Source organism: Melospiza melodia, chromosome 3 (genome assembly GCF_035770615.1).
Source record: "Melospiza melodia melodia isolate bMelMel2 chromosome 3, bMelMel2.pri, whole genome shotgun sequence".
NCBI classification, from domain to species: Eukaryota; Metazoa; Chordata; class Aves; order Passeriformes; family Passerellidae; genus Melospiza; species Melospiza melodia.
The window spans coordinates 134,314,996-134,336,085 of record NC_086196.1 but is presented as its reverse complement, the minus strand read 5'-3'; the positions used below and the strand labels follow the sequence as shown (position 1 = coordinate 134,336,085).

Below are 21,090 nucleotides of genomic sequence, written 5' to 3'. Positions count from 1 at the left end.
CCACATTTAAATGCTGCAATTGCACAGGGAACAATTAACCACTTGCTAGATATAAAGCCCCATCTCTCCTTTTCCATCCTACATGGGGAAATGCAGACAAACTCACAGGGCTGGTACCCAGTGAAATTTTTATACTACAGACTTATTTTCCAGTTTGATTTCTACAGGGCAGGTGTGCCATGCATTTGCTGCCAATGTATGCATGTTGTTTGTTCAACTCTGCAGTAGGAATAGAATGATTAGGGGAAGGATTTCTCCCAGATGGTTTTTGTGAACTCCCTTTATCCCATCCATGTAAACACACAGCATGTTCCAGCTTGCTGGGCTGTACATCCACCCTGTGACTTAGTACAAAGTCTGAATGTTTAGTTAGCCAGAAGATTGTTTCCATCCTGTGATTCATTAGGTCCCTATGGTACCCTCGACTTCCTTTATTTTGCACAATCACAAATTATATTAGTTTGTCTTATTTTGATAACCCCTTTAATTAATGTCCTGCACAGGAAACTTTATAACTGTTTTAAAACAGATTCATAAAACAAGGACTTTTCCTGTTGCTGGGGTGGTGTAAGTGACAGTTCCACGTAACTTTGGGATATCAGTGGGCAATTCCTGCCCATGAAGGAACTGATTTCAATTCTTTCCTTCTTAAAAGCAACATCAAAAATGTTACAATTATTTATATAAAGGTTACAAGTCGAACAGTTCCAAAATGTAGTAAATAAACCTGGAGCTGTGTGAGGTTACATATATTAAAGTGACTGATCCAGTTTGTGAACAAATAACAACTGTGATTTAATTTTAAAAATCCAAGAACCTCTACAAGCAAAAAACCTGTAAAGGACCAAGAAAGCTTTATCCTTGCCTCTGTTTAAATCTCATTCTTCCTATTAGCCTCTCCCATTGTCATAGTCGTTTTCTCTGGAAGGGCAAGTGAAGGTGAGTTTTCCCTTCTTCTTTTGTTTTAAACTGCAATAAAAGAGTAACAGCTGCAGGAATACGGCTAGGAAGAGAAGAAAGTACACCACGATCCAGAAAATATACAGCCCTTTGAAAACATAAAATTCACACTGCTTATGATAAATAACTGTATTTTGTATCAGTAAACTTATGCTTGTCTTGTACTTTCACCATTCCTTCTCCTAGGAAAAGTGGCAAATGACTACCCAATCTTTATTAAACTCACTATAAAAAGCCATTTATTCCACAGGATGGATTTACCACAGATCTACTCAGGACTCAGGCACACTGCTGAATCTCTGCCTCTCACTCTAACTTTTCTACCTATGAATTACTGCTTCATTTTAATATAATCTGCATATGCCAGTATGGACTATTCACCTGCTGACCTGTGCTTTGTGTTTTGGTTGATACCAAAAGACAGATTCTGAATTAAATGTTGTGTGTATAAGAGAAAATTTATTTCAAATAGTAAAAACAACAACAAAAAAATTATCCATGCGTATGTTCATTTATACATATATATAACTCAGGACCCAAATCATGTTCCTAAACAGAAAGAAAGAGTGGAATATTAATAGCTTTAGGTATCAGCACAAGTTGTATGAAATTAAAAACCATAGGAAGATAAAAGTAAATGACAAAAGAAATTCCAAAAAGTATCACGTACAATATGATTTTGGGCAATTGAAGTTCCTTTAAGTTGACACTACTGAACTCTAAAAAAAGGCAGCCAAGTTTGTCTGACTTCAATCATTTGACATCAATTGGAGAGAACAGAGTCCACCTTCCAGCAGACACACACTGGATGACAAGGAGCAAACCACAATTCTATTAACATGAATTTTACCATTCATGACCATCGTCATAAGGCCTTATCACACATTACAAAGAATTACAGCAGATAAAACATTTAAAGGATGCAGTCCAAGGCTATTGTGATGTTCTGTTGGCATGCTTCTGACAACCACTCTTTCAGGAACAGACAGGGTTACTCACCTGCATTTTTTGGTGTGCATGTGTGTAATTTACCTATTCCTTTGTTGAACTCTGTCCTACTGCTAAAATAGCTTCCATTTTTTAAAAACAAATCTAATCTCTTCCAAAAAGCTATTTGCTATCTCTGAAACAAAATGTAAAGGACTGAACTTTAAATCTAGTGCTACACTGAATAAGCAAACTCTGTGAAAACAGGTGCCTGTACTACCCCTGCCATAGTGTGCCTAGAGGATAAACTGTTGGTATTTCATTCTGATAACAAACACCCAGCTAATACATTGTCAGCAGAAGGAAAGTACTTCCTTACCAGCTCTTCTGATTTAGCTAGTGCATAGTGATCTTATTGTCCACTTTCCTTTGAATGTGACATCTGAAGCATGAACAAGGAGCTATGGCCCTATCAAGAGAAGATACTAATAATATTTCACTTTTAGTATTAGACTAATAATATTACATTTTCTTATGAATCAGCCCAGAATAATAAAAATTTTGGAGAGAGACGGTGAAGGTGAAGATGGACTTTTTCATAAATATTATATAAAACAATTTCCAAACTGTTTTATATCTGCATATGTGCAAAATTTAGGCTATCTTGGTGGCAAACCTCTAAACAGTAGTTTAATGATGAGCAAAAATTCCTATTCCATTCCTCTTAATTACAGACTTGGTTTTGGTTTTATTTTTTTACACAAAGTGCTGAATAATATACATTTGTCCTAAAGGAGGATCTTCAAGTTTCCTTTCTAAGGGTTTAAACAGATATGAATAAGTTATTGCAGAAGATGATGCTTCAAAAACTTTTTAGTGCACGTGAAGATTGTACCAGATATGATGGAAGAATGAAACAGAAGAGGTCTTTTTCCACTTCAAATGGTCAGTAAAATTTAAAGGCTTGTCCCCTTCTGATTAACACCTTTTGCACTCCCTGTTGAACTGTTTTTGCAGGCACAACTTTCCTTGTATTACTTATGCCTAACCATAAAGAAAATACAGCTTTGATTGGAACCTCTAGTCATAGCCCACATAAAGAAGTACAGTTTAAGGGTAACATGAAGGCATCTATAAATTCCTTAAACAGTTACCTATAAATGAACATTTAGATCTGTTACCAAATACTATTAGTCAACAGTGAACTTGATTTCAAATTAAAACTTAAATTCATTGTGCTTATCAAATACATTGTGCTTGACCAAAAAATGTACAGAACTTTCTAGTGTAGGGGCTTTATGATTTTCTGTTGCTTGATATATAAAAAACAAAAGGTTTAATAATTACAATATAAGCATAAAAAATTCAAACTCATGACACAAATATAATGAAATTTATCTCTCACCTTTCATGCCTGTCTCCTAGATATTCAAACCTAAGCCAGCTGTCAAAGGATTAATTTCTTAGTCAGCTGAGAATACAAATTCCTAGGTAGATACAAACCCATTCAACTCAGATAGTAATTTTAGGATGAAATGAATCTTCCTCTGGAGATGCTCATTTCCTCCTATACATTGCTATATACTTTTAGTAGAATTTTCCTTTATGCAAAGCAGTGTGCATGTTATGCAAAATACACCCAAGAATGGATCATAAAATGTGATGAAGACTCTTAAAACTCTGCTTTCCAGGAATTTGCCTTGTTAGTGCACTCATCTGCTACAGCAGCCGGACCTCATGAAGCGCACAGTGGTTTGAAGCAGTGACTGTATAAATCTGCCCAAACCAGACCTTGATTTAATAGAGTTCAGATCAACTCTGAAAATAGGAAGCTGGAACTATAAAGCTGCAAGATATCAGAAGTTAACCAATCAAAGGTAATCATGCTGGAAACTTATTTTTTAATGCAGAGGCTCAAACCTGGACTTAATCAACAAGAACAAGCTCTTCTTACAAATGCTTACTATGAAAGATGTGTGCAACATGCCAGTTTATTGCAGGTATAAAAGTAATTTCTACCGTTTCGCTTTATACCTGTATTATGGATGGAAAAATGGACATGAATTAAACAAGAAATCATTAAATTACATAGTGAGAACTGCGTAGTCCATTAACATGAGCAATATGACAAAATCCAGGTGGTAAGCAATAAATTTACTTCTGCAGTCAGCTTCATTTATAAAAATAGCATTTTTCTAGTACTGGGTAAATACCAGCAAAAACACCTACAAGTAAAGTGAAAAATTCACATAACTGCACAGAAGCTCAATAAGGATGTGCAATTGAGGATGACAAATGTGCAAAATTCCCTATCAGAAGCCTGGGGCATGTAAAACGCTACTGATTTAAGAGTTCCGGCATGTGAATGTCAGAGGTCAAAGCAATGAGCTATTAAAGATACTTTCACTTCCTCAGGAATAAAGTGCTGTCTTGGGCTGGGAGGGGAAAGGTTAGAAAAGCTGTTTATCTGCCGCTCCATTCCCATTCTTCCTTCTGTCAGGAAATCCTACAAGCTCCTGCACCCCACGCAGGGTTAACCCTGGGTCACATGCAGCCCCCGAGTAAGTTCCCCGGCTTTGATTAAAGTGCAAAGACCACATGGCCACAGGTTGCACTTTCTCAGCTGCAGGGTTTGGTAAAGCTCAGCTCAGCTCAGCTCAGCAGGACAGAACAGCCCAGACTCCAGCCTGTTACTGCTGAGAGAAGAGCGAAGCCGCAGCCACCAGTTTGCATAAATTACAGGGGTCATTAACAAAGAGAAAATGTTACTTTGTCAGAGCTAAAGCTGGAATAAGAACTACAAATACATGCCCAGCACAGAGTGTTTAACCAGCGGGAAACCTACAGCGAGGGGAGAGACGTTGTCCCCTCCAAGGAGCCACGGGGCATGTTCCGGACAGCCCAAGCAGAGTGTAATAAGGAAAGAATCCACAAAGATGCCAGGAGACTGTGGAGACAGGGACACACTGTTGGCCTGTAGAAGTACAAGCAGAAAGAAAGAGCCTGGAGCTGAAAGGGATGCCAAGGCATTTGCTGAGATGCAGGAAACTACTGAACGGCTGCTGGATTAGGTGCAAAGCTGAAGGAAAACACCTGTTGCAGGCACACAGTGGGCAAGGGGAAGTCTGATTTTAGTATATTTCTATTAAAAACATAAATGTCTTATATTCATGAATATGTAGAAATATATATAAAATGTATTTTTATACACACATAAATATTTATAATATGTGCTGTATCCCATTCTGAATTTCATCATTTTACAGAAGTGTTTAAATCTAGTTAAATGTAGTACCAGAATCTACCTTGAAACTTAAAAAGCCTTGTCATTGCTGAAAGGGCTCATTATAAAGAAGAGGTGTAGGAACTTGCAGCTCAAAGCTCTAGCTTATCCAAGGACTCACCAGATGTAAATATTAGTTATAATATGTATTAGTATAATCTATATACATTAGTTCCATATAATGTCCATTCCCACACGTGCTGGTAATTTCATTCCAATCACAGAATCATTAAGGTTGGAAAAGACCTCTGAGATTATCAAGTCAAACCATTAACCCAGCACTGCCAAGACCAGTAAACCCTGTCCCTCAGTGCCACATCTACATGTCTTTTAAGGGCTATGATAAGAAAATCACACTTTTTATGAAATCACAGGTGGTATATCAGATTATACCTTTCTATACAAAGGTATAGTCATTTGTCAGATAGCAAATTCATGCCATGGTGTAAAATAGCATGATTTATTTCTTAAGAGGAGATTTACTTACTAAAATATAGAGCGGTTCAAATTTATAGTTGTTTGTGACAGATGCGATTCAAAACAACCTCATTTGTGTAACACTTTCATTGGCTTTCAATATATTAAAATATTCCATATTTTGGCAGATTTTTTGACAGAAATCAAAACATCTGATGGAAGGAATATTAAGACATAAATCCTAAGAAAATAATGCATTAACACAAATAATAGAACACAAGTTTTTAAAAAAAGACAGCAAGGCAGCCTTTAGAAGAATAGCCATTTCTTCTAACAATCTAAAGTTTTTTTTAACAAAATCCCATCAGCTTTTTTCCCAGGGTTAGGTGGGGTTGCATATCTGGTTCTACAGATCGCTGAGACCAGAGCATCATCCTCAGTTTCTGTGTTTTATTTGTTCCTAAACCCTGGACAATCTGTTATTAGCCATTAGCTCACAAAAATATCATGTGGATTGAAGGAATTTTAGAGTGCAGGCTATTTTGGCAGTTATGTTCTTACCAAATTTATCAGCTGAGTGTGAACAATGTCTTCCACCAGAATTGCAGTTTCATGGAGTGGCCTGCGAGCATCTCCCAGGGAAAACCTGAAACAAAGATGTTTATTGCAAGGTTATGGAAATTAGTTAAAGAGAAAAGAAGTACTGGTCTCCTGAAAGATAAAAAGAAGAAAATATGAATAATAACAATATGGTTAATACACCTGTATGTATGGAAATGGATCACTCAGGCTGGTGCGAGGATTATAAACCAAAATCATGGGATTAGTGGAACAAAAGAGCTGTAGGATGTACACTAAAGCATGTACTGAAAGACTGAGGAAACAGGAAAATCCAGTTTGTAGGAACATTTTTGTACACCCCTCATCAATAAAAAACAGCAGAAAACCTGTAACAATGAATGACAAGATTATTGCCTCAGACTCCACTGACAACCTCTCTTCACACACTTCTCTGGATGATCTTTAATGGCCTTTCCAACCCAACAAATTCTATAATTCTATAATTCTGTGAGAAACAGCAAGCAAAACTGCAGCATGTGCACTACTAACTCTGATTTTGAAGCTCCCTTTACTTACAGAATTACCAAATAACGATTTGAAAAGGTAAAATGCCAACAGCTTTTTTAGCCAAATCTAAATGCTGGTGCTAAGATGTGGAAAAAACAAATGAAGAGTAAACATTTTTGTTTAGTCTCACATAATAATATATGTCAGACTCCTAAAAGTCTACACTGCAACATGAAATGGCAGGAGGTCATAAAGAGATTATAGTGTTCATGTAACATCACAAACAAAAGCCAAGGTGAGGCCAGCAAGGAGAATAAAATGAGGAATTGTGACAATGGACTTTGGAAGGCAGTTTTTCCTCTTCCTACTTTTCTCATACTTCTTTTTCTGCTATTTCTTCTTCTCTAAGAAACACCAGTCTTACATCATTCTAGAGAAAGACAATTCCTATGCTGTTTAGTATTTCCTCAGAACATTCCTGAGAATAAAACACTTTCTCTCCTCTTAAAGTTGAGTTTTTAGAATACAAAAACTTGCACAGTAAAATATATTCATTGTAAATTAAATAGCACAGGCCAACAATAACACTATATATTCTTATAAAAAGAGTGACATTTTATTTACGAGCAAGACTCAAATCTTTATAGGTGACTGAATAAATAAATTATTTTGTCACAAAAGTATTAGTCTACCTTGCAATATAGTAAAACACTATTTTATCTATAAACAACGAAAGAGCTCTATAATAGGGTTCTTTTCCTTTATCTAAGAATGAAATTATTTCCAGTGTTCAGCAAGCAGCATTCCAAATTCTAATAAATAAATAAATAAATAAATCTCAGCCTGATACGTGTAAGAGCCCAACAAGAGCTACTCAGGCAAAATCTGAGCATAATCCACTGTACAGCACTGGTCATAACATAAGGAAATCACACTCTGTATTTGTCCCCTATAATTTGTCTCTCCTGTTGGGACTATCAGCATCTCAGAGACACAGTTATGTTTTATAACACGCTTTACATTTCTAAAATGAGCACAACTCAAATATTTTTACTCCATTATGCAGAGCTGCATATGCACCTGGATTAGAATGTCAGGCACTTCCTAGGACTATAAGGACAGTACAGCAATGTACCCAGAGACTGTTAAATATCTTATAAACTGCAAATACATGGATATGATATAGGAAATACATATAGAGAGAAATATTTATTATCATAGTAGATTGGAAGATTAAACAGTATTTAAACCATCAGAGATTCCAAAAGAGTGCTCACACAGGATAAAGCTAAATTTTTTTTTTCCATTTTTTTAACATAAGGTTTGTAAGTAAATGAAAATGACAATTAATAGTTGGTTTTAATCACACAGGGCATATAAAATCAAACAGAAGAGTTCTTACAAATATAATATACTGTTCATTCTTAACTGCTGGTCTATTTTTTTAAAGGCTTTCTGTTTAAGGCTTCAAATACAGAACAAATCAACTATGCAAGACAGTAGTAAACACCTGGTGTCCAACAGTATAAGCTTAGATATACATTTCTTACATTCACAGTTTTACTCAGCACCCCAAATATACAAATTAAAAGGTTTTGGGTTCCTTTTCCAAAGACAACAAAGTGCAAGAACCAAAATTTATTTCTGAGGCAGAATGCTGCCTCTACATTGAGCTGCCCTCCTCATCTGCATTCAGAAATCTCTCTCACAAGTAATTCACAGTTCCCCAAATAGAAGGAGGGGCAGAGGGGTTGCAATCATGATGCTGCACATTGATCCAAAAGGAGACAAACATTAAATCTTTTTTGGTCCATTTTGATGGACCACTCAGGGTAAGGGGCAATGGGTTCAAACTGAAAGAGGATAGATTTAGAAAGGTACCAAGAGGAAATTCTTCCCTGTGAGGGTGGGCAGGCCCTGGCACAGGTTGCCCAAAGAAGCTGTGGCTGCCCCAGCCCTGGAAGTGTCCGAGGCCAAGTTGGACAGAGCTTGGAGCAACCTGGGATAGTGGAAGATTTCCCTGGTCATGGCAAGGGCTTGGAACAAGATTATCTTTATGGGCCCTTCCAACCCAAACCATCCTGTGGTTCTGTGATAGACAGAGTTGATGCTGAGACATGAAGAAAGGTTAAAGTCAACTGCACTTCTTGATTTAATAGAAAATCAAGTTCCAGATGCACCTACTGTCTTCCTCCGTCACTTCCATCCTTTCTACCTTCCAAAGCTATTTCTATCTCAGTTTGCCTTCACTGTTTTCCCACGTAACTTCTGCCAGCTTCTTTCCCACACACAGAAAACTAGATACTGGCATGGTGGTTTCAGCAAAAAGCAAAAACCACCACACCCACCCACAGCCGCTTCCTTTTCCTTTGCAATGGATCCAGGATTTTCAGACACTAAAATAAAAGTAAAGCTTCTTTATTCGTTAATTGTATTTGTGTAGCATTTGATATGGTTCTTGATTCTAACATGCTTTTAGGACAACATTCTTTAAGACACCAAACACAGCCTTTTTTATGTCTTTCTGCTACCAGAGGTAATATTTAGAAATGCACAAGTAGCTTATTACTTTAACTCTTTCATTTTTTTCCCTTCACTTTTGCATTGTACATCTCCACAGCAGAATAAAAGCTAAACTACAAGTCAGATGGCTCAGATTTTACCAAGTGGCAGAATACAAAGCAGTTTAAGAACTAAAAGAAAACTTAAAAAAAAAGACCCCCAAATTTGGTGCCCTTGCTTCTGGGAAGTGAAGCTGAACTTGATGCTTTAATATAAGTTATGAATTTCATTTCACATGTGCTTTGCTTTTATGGTTCATGAGAGTCTTTTAAAGAACCTTCTATTCACTAGACATATTAATAAGTCTTCCTATGAAACACATAAAAATTCTGTTGAAAATAAAAAAAAGAGCTGTTTCTCCACAGGTAAATACTGAAGAGGAAATATATCAAAATACAATGTTAGCAGAGCATCAAAGCAGCAAAGTATTATGGAAGACAGTCCTGGTAATAGAAGTATCAACCCATTAGACATGTCCTACAATAACAAAGCCTTCTTAGAAGATCCTATTTCAAAGGTTTGTCTGTTTTAAGGAAACATTTTTACAAGGGGGGATCAACTTACCCAGATTTTCACAGGAGGATTAAAATAGTAGCATGGAGAAAGAAAAGACTGCTGCAGCGCTTTTATTGTTTACTTTTAGCTTCTATTTCTAATTTATTTAAGTTCCTGTAATGATGTTTCCAGGCTCTTCAAAAGGGTAAATGTCCAAGCCACTAAGTGCCTACATGAAGTATCATGGTACTATGTGTAAACACACGTTCATACTTGGCACATGCTAAAGTCCCACTGCTGCACATGGTACAGGGACTGACATTTATAAGAACTTCAAAACGGGCAGCTACAGAAATAGATAAAGCACTTTTTGCTATATTTTCAGGGGTTTAAGTGCCTGAGAAAGGTATTGGGGCAGGCAAGGCACAGGCTTGGTTCAAAGCCCCTGATGCAGAGCTCTCCAGGTGGCCAGACCACCAGGAGAGCAGACTGTGGAGACAGAGAGCTGCTGCAACCTCCCGTCCTCCACAGCCCCGAAAAGCTGTCCTGGCCAGAAAGGAACTATAACCAGGGTGGCTGGGAGTGCACTGAGCTAGAATAAACAGTTTCCCTCACTGGGGTTTCTACTGATTTCACATCGTAACAAGGCTGCCCCAACGCATTCAGAATTTACCACCTCAAATAAATGTGATGAATCCAGCCTAGGGAAAGTATAAAAGCAGCCAGGTAGTCTGGTGGGAAATATATGCTGCCTTTTTTTTACCTCTTCTAGAAATCCCCAACAACTCTCCTTTTCTGTTCCTACATAAAGGATGAGCACGTGCCCAGGTGGGCAAGCAGGCCAATGGCACCCGGCCTCTGTCAGCAGCAGTGGGGACAGCAGCACCAGAGCAGTGATTGTCCCTGTGCTGGACACTGCTGAGGTCACACCTCGAGGGCTGTGTCCAGTTCTGGGCCTCTCACAACAAGAAAGACACTGAGGGACGGGAACACGTCCAGAGAAGGACAAAGGAGCTGGGGAAGGCTCTGGAGCACAGGTCTGAGGGGGAGCAGCTGAGGGAGCTGGGAAAGGGGCTCAGCCTGGAGAAAAGGAGGCTCAGGGGGGACCTTCTCACCCTCTACAACTCCCTGACAGGAGGGTTTAGCCAAGAGAGAGTCAGTCTGTTCTCCCAGGTAACAAGGAACAGGATGAGAGAAAACCGCCTCAACCTGTGTCAGTGGAGGTTTAGATAAGGCTATTAGAATAATTTTCTTCACAGAAAGGTTAGTGAGGCACTGGAACAGGCTGCTCAGGGCAGGGGTGGAATTACCAGTCCTGGAGAGATATAAACGATTTATAGAAGTGGTTCTGAGGGACATGGTTTAGTGACTGACCTGGGAGAGCTGGGTTAACTTTTTGGACTCAATGATGCTAGAGGGTGTTTTCCAAGCTGAATAAATCCATGATTCCATGATCCAAACTGCCATAGGGCAAGCAAATACTTCTGTCCTCAACAAAGAGGTACTTACCTGCTCCTGCCTACAACCAGACTGGGACTGTGGATCACAGGGATCCCTGTGCCTGCCATGCCACAGTGAACTGAGAGGGTGCACACTGTGTATGTGGGAGTGCAGGCCATGACCTGGATGAGGGGTTTGGGATCCACATAACAACCTGGACATAAATCTGGGCTGCATGTTGGAGAGACCAGAGGGTTTGTGTTGGTTACTGGAGGGACCAGGAGGTCCACAGCAGCTGCTGGGGAGGCTGTGGGGTTTGCTCGTGAGACCCACTTGCTTTGTGTGTCTCTGCAGGTGAGGACTGAGCTTGAGACTACTGGATTTAGCAATGACCAAGGTGTGAGTGCTCATCATGTACAGAACCAGCTGATTACTGTTATCAAACCTAAAACCAGGCAAGGATCCCATAAAATCACATAGGACAAAGCAGCTACCAGATACATTTGGACTGGGTAATATGTGGGCTCACATCTCCTCAGTATCGTAAGAACATACAGCAAATTTCTCTTTTGTCAGTTGTTTGGCAGAAATGTACCTGGAATATGCAACATATTAATTCTCAAAGATGTTTCCATATTATAAGGAAGTGTTCTCTGAAATATATGAAATATTTGAAATCTGACAGCCAGTTCATGATAAAGAAAATCAGTTTCACAGTACTGGGCACAAAAACGTCCCAAAGACTTCCAGCAATTTGAACACCTGAAGGATAAGAACTGCAAATTACTGTAAAATAGGTAAAAGAAGCCTTGGAAAATCAGTAATACAGTATCTTGAACAGACAACCCAGAGAAAATAGCATAAGGATAGTACCTTTTTCAAAGTCTCAAAATCTAAAGATAACTCCTATCTCTGCTTTTCTTTTTTTTTTTCTTTTTTTTTTTTTTTTTTACTGTGGCTGCTGCTGAACAAATTAGGCAGAAGTAAAGACTGAAAGGAAAGAGATGACTGGTGCCAAACCAGAGAATTGATCAGACACGCACAGGAGGACACACTGTACAGAGAGTAGAAAAGGAAAGAACAAAATGCAGGAGGAAGGAACTTCCCTGAGTAAAAGGATGGTTTCAATAGGGGAAAAAGAGATAAATAATGAAGTCTCAAAATAATTTCAATTTTATGTTAAGATACAGTATATCAGAGAGGTGAGGTTGCTGTTTTTTAGACTTCACTCCCTCCTAATACTGTCTGTAAACTTACTGAGACATTAATTTAAAAATAATAAATAATCTTGTCTAAGCTAAAGACAAAAGGGAACACTATAAAGCACGGAGTTATGCTAACCAACCAGCAATGTCTACAGCACTACCTGAAAAGGCACTGGAGTTTATATCACTATTTATATGTTTGTCTGCTCATCAGGTAACTTCTACCAAAGCCCTTTTAGAAAGAAAAGGTGATAATTCCATCAGAGTTCATAGCTAATATATTTATCTGCTTGGATTAATGAAATCAATTATGCAGAAGTTTCACACAACATGCTGAGCATGGCTCTTTACCAGGATTTAGTGCAAGTATGATATATAGAGTCAAATATCTCACTACCCTGATGATGTGAACAGCAGTAACTCCCCACTTTCCTACTTCTACAAAGACTAGAGATGCTACAGGAAGTTACAAAAACTAATTACCACCTATTTATGCAGCAAGTGGAGACATCTTACTGCCTTATTTAAATGCTATAATTTTAATTCAAAAAGTTTGATTATTAAATTATTGAATCTTTACCACAAGAAACTCAGCTAAAGGAAAACACTTGTCCTCAAATGTGTATGGCAATGAGAAAGGCAAGTACAGGAAGAACCTGAAATGTCAAATACAAAATGGGGCTTTTTCACTCTAAATTTAAGCTGTGGTGATGTCTGCAAATATTGGAAAAGCATAAACAACAAGAAAAGAAACATTACATAATACCGTTTAATTATTCAAAAGTACATAGTGACACGTAAAGGGATAAAATTTAGAACAGGAACATTTAGAACAAATTAAAAGGAAAACATCTGAAAAAAAGAATTAAAACCCTCTGAAACCATCACAGAAGGAAGAAAATCTTCACTGCAGGAGACACAAAAACTAAGCTTAGCCAAGAACAGGGGAGGGGTCTTGTGATGCTAAACAAGTACACAAAGGAAATCTTGATTATGTAAATAAAAATAATTTTTAAAGAGATATAACTTCATTCTATTATGGTACATCAATTGCAACTCTATGTTTAGAGTCTGAAAAAAAATTCATTGATGCTTATAGTAATTAAAATTCTGAAATCAATAAAAGACTACATAATGAATAATTATTTTGAGCTTACTGAAAACTTTATAATGCTTTCTTAATGGTTCCCTGCAGATAGCTCTTGATTACCAGGATGGAAAGCACCATCCAAACGAATCATTGTTCCCCTGAGTTAAGACCTAAACAAGTTAAGACCTTTGTTAGAGCAACTTTGTTTACCTGAAAATGGAAGTAGTTTGTTGACACCCTGAGTTTTTAAATGGTGAGGTCTGCCAGGCAGCAGGATTAACAATGTCTAACATCCTGCCAAATGAAAAGTCCAATTCTTCTCACAAAAAGACAAACTGTGCCCTCAGTGACGCCACCATAAATCAAGAATAACACAAAATCCTCAGGGATAAGTTTCAGAGATGCTGAAGCCTCCCAGCTCCATGGGAGGTCATTCTGTTTTGACTCAACAAAGTGTTTTAAGCATGAATCTCCTGAATTATATTCTTAGGCTGATTTTGAATGCTTAAATAACTTGCAGAAACAACATCCTACATTTTCCTTTTAGAAAGGGCAACTTTTGTTAATGTTCCCTTACATACACTATAAAGTAGGCAGTAAGAAATGTCTATCCAATTTTTTCCTTAATAAACTCATCTTCATGACTGCAAAATCACACTCTTGCAGGCCAGAAGAGAGGGGAAAGGGGAAAAAAAGAAGATACCACTTCATCATTTCTACTCCATGAATTACAGACCAGCTGAAGTTGGATGTGTGGAGACACCCAGTTCAAGTCTCCTGCTCAAATAATTTCCTCAGGGCTGCACCCACTCAAGTTTTGACCCTCTCCAGTGATGGATACTCCACAACCTCTCTGCACAAGGTTCCCACATGCTTGGTCACCCCCATAGTAAAAAAACTGTTTTATATTTAACTGGAATCTCCCATATTTCAATCTGTGCTCAGTGACTCCTGTGCAGTCACTGGCCACCACTGAAGGAAGCCTGGCTTTGTGCGCTTTACTCCCTCCCATCAGGTATTTATAGACATTGATAAGATTTCCCTGATCCTTCTCTTCTCCAGGAAGAACTGACCCACCTCTCTCAAGCTTCTCTTGTATGAGATGCTCCAGTCCCTTAAGCATCTGAGTGGCCCCTCACTGGACTTGTTCCAGTATTTCCATGTCTCTCTTGTACTGGGAAGTCCAGCAGTGGTCCCAGAGATCCAGATGGGTCTGTCCAGTGCAGAAGGGAAGGATCACATGCCTAACCTGCCTCAAGCAGCCCAGGGTGCTGTCCAAGAGCACACTGCTGCCACCTGCCCACCTTCACTGCTGCCTCCAGCCTGTTTAGGTGCTTGGGGAGAAAAATCAAATCTTCCCCTTTATAACATTCATGAGGCTCCTGTTGGCACATTTCTCCAGCCTGGTGACAATGACAGCATCATGACAGGGTCCATCAGCCACTCCTAGTTTTGCATCCCCGTCAAACTGCTGTGGTTGCACTCGTGTCCCATAACCCAGGTCAATAATGAAGATATTACACAGTGCTTACACAGAGATAATTCACAGAGTCCAGGATCAATCCCTGGGATCATCAGAAGCAACAGCCCTCCAGAGGGACTTCACACTGCCAGTAACAACCCTCTGAACACAGCCCTCTGTCCATCCCTGCATCTTTTTCATCAGCTTGCACAAGAGGATGTTACAGAAGAGAGGGACAAAAGCCTTGCTAAAGTAAAGGCAAACAGCACTCCCTGCTCACCCCTCATACACTGCTCGGTTATTGCATCATAGAAGGCTGTTGGGTTGGTCACAGATGATTTCCCCTTCATAAATCTGACAACTCTAAATCACATTTGAATCCTTAACAGGCTCAGGAAAATTTCTAGGATGACCTGCCCAGGGGTCAGTGTGAGAATGACTGGTCTGTCATTTCCCACATCCTCCTTCTTGTTCATTTTGGGCACAGAAATGGAATTTTCTTCCTTCCACACCTCAGGAATGAACTTCCCCCAGTTGCCATGACTTCTCTTCACAAGCAATATCATACATAAAATCAAAGCAGAATCCCATATATTATGTCTTTGGATGAGCAAATATGTAAATTAAAGTCTGATTTCAATCAGAAAGTGCAGAAAGATTATCTGTGCTTAAACTTTTATGACTACTGTTAAGACATGAAAAATGATTTTGTGTATATAAAAACACAACTTAAGAGATATATTTGAGTAAAAGGTTTTTTACGTACTTTTCCCTTCCCTGTGGTCAATATGCAAAATGTTGCCAATTTTGATGCAAGATGCTATAGAGGTCTACTTTCAACAGACTATTTATAGGTAAATATGTTTCAGAGTGAAGACGGATAAATTCCATCCAGGCCTAATTTTCTAAGTTTTGCTAAAAGCCCTGCAGAATAATCTTTCTACATATGTTCTTCACACTGAACTCGCTTGTTTACTCTTTGTAAACTGTGGGATGTAAAATACCCACTGGCTGAGGAGCAGTGTGATTTTGTAAAATAGGTAAATGCTGGAATTTGGACAATCACATAATGTACGTGTTTTTAGAAGTCCCGTTATTAATGAAAAACAATAGACTTCACCCTTTGGGGGTTTTTTCTGTTATATTATATTAAATACTTTCTAACTGCTGGACACCTGCAGATTTGTCCCAACACAAAACTGTGGCAAGAGCCCTTTTCAGTGCCATTGTTTACTCATCAAAATATATCAAACTAACAGTTAAGTGTCTTAAATTAATTTTACAAATCCTTATGACTGGCGAAGGAAAAAGATGTAATTTATTCTAGTTGTATAACATAGTATGTTCCATTTCCTCACTCACAAAGGTTTTCAGATTTTCAGGAAACACATGAGACAATTGTCTTTCTCAACCATGCAAACTGGACTACGATCAGTCACTTCTGCTCTAGGAAAAAGTTCATCTCAACAAAATACCCAAACACAACTGGAATTTAACAAAGCCAAGGGAGATGAATTCTCAGCCTCCTCTCAAGAGGACAGGGCAAATAAGTGATGAGGAGAGCAGGAAGTCAAAACACAATTTCACTGTATATATGTATATATATATTATAAGTGTTAACCAAATGTGGAAACCCCTTGCTATTTTAAATCTAGATTAAAACCACAAGACAATTTAAACTAATCCACAAGATACAAAACATAAATGAGGATGAATACTTTATGCTAATTTTTAGAAAAATAATATTCTTCTTTTTTATATTCTCCAAAACATCAAGGCCATTTTTCATTGTTTTAAAAATTCATGTCATGATTTTATGAATGAGATGTGTGGGTGTTGAATGATGATAATTATATCCTATTCTCAAACAACACATTTCCTTATCAGATGGTAACATGTTTTATAACATCAGTCTTCATATTTTACTACCCTTCCTGAAGTCAGTGCCTGGAGAAGGGAAGCAACTTGTCCACTGTGGTCGGTGTCAGAAAAAGCAAGTTTTCCCCTGGGCCTCCCATTGCCAGGGGGGTAACAAGTGCTCTACTGACAAATCAGGCTTTGCAAATTAGAGTTATTTTAATAGTAAATTAGCAAATTTAATTTAATTTTAATAGTAAAACAAAATGCCATGAAAAGTCCATCCATGTATGTAGGGAGCCTGTACTTTCATTATTCAACTTTGCAGTATTTGTGCGAGAGAACTGTTGCAGTACTCACTGTAATGGTGAGGAGAAATAGAAAAAGGTATCAAAAAACATAACCTATCACAAAAATATGTAAATTTTTGAGACCAGAAAAGGCTTAAAAATATCAGCATTTTTCATTAACACTGTAAAGGCAAACTATGGTATTAATAATCACAGTATTCTACACTTACATTTTAAAAATCTATTATGTAAATAACAAAGCCACTTTAAAATACTTAATACAACTTCTGAATCAACAGTATTCAGAGATCCTAGCTTGGAAATCTGTGCTCTAAATTACAGATAACAAGTTTGGGGCAGAGCCTTCTACAGCTATGAAACACCACAATCCCTCAGTTATCAAAAATCCAACCCACTGTGAGCTGTTACAGGGGCTACTCTGTGTCACAAGTGAACCCGTGACTCCAAAACAATTTCTCCACTAGGCACAGGTAAAACACATCCACTAAGAAAAGAGACACAATAATTAAAACGTAGAATGATTCTTTCAAATATTTGTGTTTTATTTAGGTTTAACTTCGGGAATTTAGGTTTAACTTCAGGAAGTACTGAACAAACCAATAATCTTACTTTTCTGAGAGTAAAATTCTACCATAAGATAAATCAATTTTACTGGATAGGACAATGCTTTAAAAACATATTTTATTTCAGAAATCAAACTATGCAACCTTCTCCCTAGAGTAAGAAACTGGAAGTTCTCTGATAAAATCTTTTCTGGAAAGTCAAGGCAATTTCATATCAATGGTGTGCTCCTTTTCCTGCTTTCAAATGGATTACTTAGATGTTTTAAAATGTTATAACCCACAATAATCTGTTCCAGGCACCAACGAAAAGGAAGAAAAAAATTGCAGAAGTCAAGATGTCGCCTGGAAGCACTTTATGGCAAACATTATAAAGATAACACAGAGCAGAGAAGCTCTGGCTCAATCCATTATAAATACTCCATTCTTCTTAAAATCACAAAAATGTATTTATAGTAAAGAACTCTTACAGGCTTTTTCCTCTGAAGACTTCATTTAAGCACATTTTGGCAAAATTTTTGGAACGAGAAAAGAAGAGATTTATAAAATATTGATGTTTTACAGTCACCCTAGTCTCGATTTACTTGCTACAAAAACAAATGCAAGGACTTTGGAAGATGATCACATCCGTGTCTACTAATTACACTTTAGTTTTTTATTTTGTCCAAAATGAACTGTCTAGCAGCTAGACTGAGAAGACACTAAATCATCACACAGACAACTAATGTCTCACTAAAAACACAAGTTATTGTTCTCATTTTGTTATTGGCACAATATATTTTTAAAATAAATGCATGCAATACTAAAAAAAAAAAAAAAGAAAGAAAACCCACCACCCACAAAAAGCCCCAAACAAAAAAAAAAAGCCCCAAAATACAAACCCAAATGGGAATACTGACAAAGGATACTCCTGTACACACAAGGTATAGATCAAACTTTTTTCCTCTATGTCCAAAGGACAGAGCAGATGTTTGTCCTCTCTGCTTTCACCCCAGGTTCCCCCCAAGGGTTCAAGAAAGGGACAAACACAGACACAACAGTCTGCACTGACTGCCCTATATTGCACTAAAATTATTAAATAATCACTTTGAGTGCAGGGATGAACAAAAGGAAATACAAAACAACTTTCTTGAGCTTCTCAAAATAAATAGTTTTTCTTTTGTTCAATGAAAAGTGGCTCAGTGGAAAGTAGGAAGGGGAAGATGACAATATATGGGCTTTAGAAATATATTGGATAAGCAAATTAGGACTGAAGTGAGCGCTTTTCACAATCTTCACAAAAAAATTTCATGCTCAAATATATGAAAAGCATTTTTTTACAAAGTAAAGAAGCCAACCTGAAAGTACCAAATATTAACAGCTTAATAATAATACACTTTAAAGATTTAATTTAATAGCTTATTTAATAATAATACAATTTATTAAAAATACAATAACACTAAAAAGAAGGACGTGAAGTTATAGTCCCAGTTTGACATGAGTCAAGAATAAAAGACAAGACAGGGGAACAAGTAGGCCTCAAAGGAATGTCCCAGGGAAGAAATCCACAGTTAATTAATTCACTTTATTGATAGTAGTTTAAAAGGGGTGAATGTAAAGCAGAAGCTGGCATCCCTTTAAATTTGCCTTTTGAAAAAGAGTATTTTCTGAGCTTCTTCAACTAGAAAGACAAACATGAGGTATGCACATTCACATGAAACAAGCATGACTTGGTGTTTATTGACAAGCATTTAGATTTAAATAACTGAAAATCTGGAGAGAATTTACTGTAACATTACAGGAGGATTGAATTAATAGTAATAGACAAATTATTAATTTAAAAATTCCAGGCTGCTGAAATAGAGGCAAAATCAGCAATCAAATATAGGCATTTAAAAAGCTGGGGCTTTTTGTTTGGATTTTTTTCTTTATTTTTTAATATACAGTTCACCCAGCATTATGCCCAGTAAATGAGTTAAAGTAAATCATTACCACAGATATTATATTTTGCTTTCTTATCTATATCTGCAAAACACAATGTGAAATGATAACAGGTAAAATCCTAAATCCCTTATTTATAAAAACAAGGCTCAAAAAAGGTTTTAAAAAACCCATACCACAGTCCAAAAGTCATTCCAAGTAACACTTTTAATTACTTATTGCACGTTTGTATGACTGCAGAAGACAAAATCTTTGAAAATATTAAATACAGCATCCTAAAGAAAACCCACAGATGCTCAGTATCAAGCAGCTTTTAGAAAGAACCAAACTTCTAAAACAAGAATTAATCTCTATGGACAAAAGTGAGGAGTTGACATCCTCAAAGGAATGACATTCAACATCCCATCTCCCCCTTCCTCTTCTTCCTTAGGAGCCAAGGAAGCAGAGACTGGATTTAGGGGAAAAATTCTCCAAGAGAACCTGTGGTTTCACTGAATCAGACACTACAGAGGCAACAGCAAATGCAATCTTTGGTATCAGAACAATCTGTTACAGGAGATTAATTAATGTCTCCATCCTGCAGTTACTGAGCACCCCTTATTTCCCTCCTTTCACTTTCAGAGAGGAAAGAGCACGAGCTGCATTCCAGGGTATCCCAGGTGCCACAAAGGAGGCAGCCACAGAACACTGAGCTATTCCCTGGTATTTTTCCTCTTTAAAACGCCCTGACTGTGCTTCTATATCAAGGCACAGTCGTTGCTTCTCAGAGCTGCAGCCTGGCATGGCCCAGGAGCCCAGCGAGGGTGCTCGTGGTCGGGATCTGTGTGGTCTGGGGAAGCTCTGCTTCCTCGGAAATGTGGCATCAAACAGAGTTTATTTAGAGCCCCAGTCTCTCGGGCACACTATGTAAGTTTATTGTTTATCCCTTGCTGGGGAAGTCTTCTGAGGTCAAGGTAAGAAGCAGGAGGTGATATTTGATATGAATGTTCCAGCACACGTTATGTGGTCCATGGCTGCAGCAGCCCCACGAGCACTCTGCTGGTGGTCCGTGGAGATCTGGCCAGTGGAAGGTGCTGGCTTTCCCTGTTTCCAGCTGCTATATCATATTTGATGTATTTTTAGCCTAACTTAATATTTTCCTAATATTCCTTTTCCATGTAAGCAATTAGTGTGGTTACCAGGGATGGCAGCAGAAGTGTTATTTAGCTGCCAAGGGGAGAAGAGGTGGTCCTTCAGCTGGGCACGGGAGGAGAAGCACGAAGTCCTTCTTAGGAGGTGGGGGAAACCCACCCAAGAGGTCTCAACACCTCCATTTCTCCATTCAATGAAGTCAACAAATTAAATAGTTCTTTTTTCAGAAAATTCTGCTGACACATTAATTAATATCACTGAGGAGAAAAGAACAAACCAAAAGGTTGCACTTTTTAGTCTTACAAAAGAGACAAGGTATAAATGGGTTTTAAAAATATGTGGCATTTCTGACCAAGAGTTTTGCAATTCATACATTTCTTCAGTCTCAGCACCTGGAGGTAA

General features: G+C 37.9%; 1 protein-coding gene across 3 annotated transcripts in view; it reads right to left on the bottom strand.

Moving 5' to 3' along the window:
* SUPT3H (SPT3 homolog, SAGA and STAGA complex component) overlaps positions 1–21,090 on the bottom strand; it is a 255,112-nt gene that overhangs the window by 122,469 nt on the left and 111,553 nt on the right. For 2 of the 3 annotated variants that reach the window (XM_063153131.1, XM_063153132.1), the window contains exon 3: positions 6,149–6,233. The exons of the other annotated variant lie outside the window; for it this stretch is intronic. In XM_063153131.1, the coding sequence (XP_063009201.1) occupies positions 6,149–6,233 (85 nt within the window). The remainder of the gene's footprint in view (positions 1–6,148; positions 6,234–21,090) is intronic. 3 annotated transcript variants of the gene reach the window in all.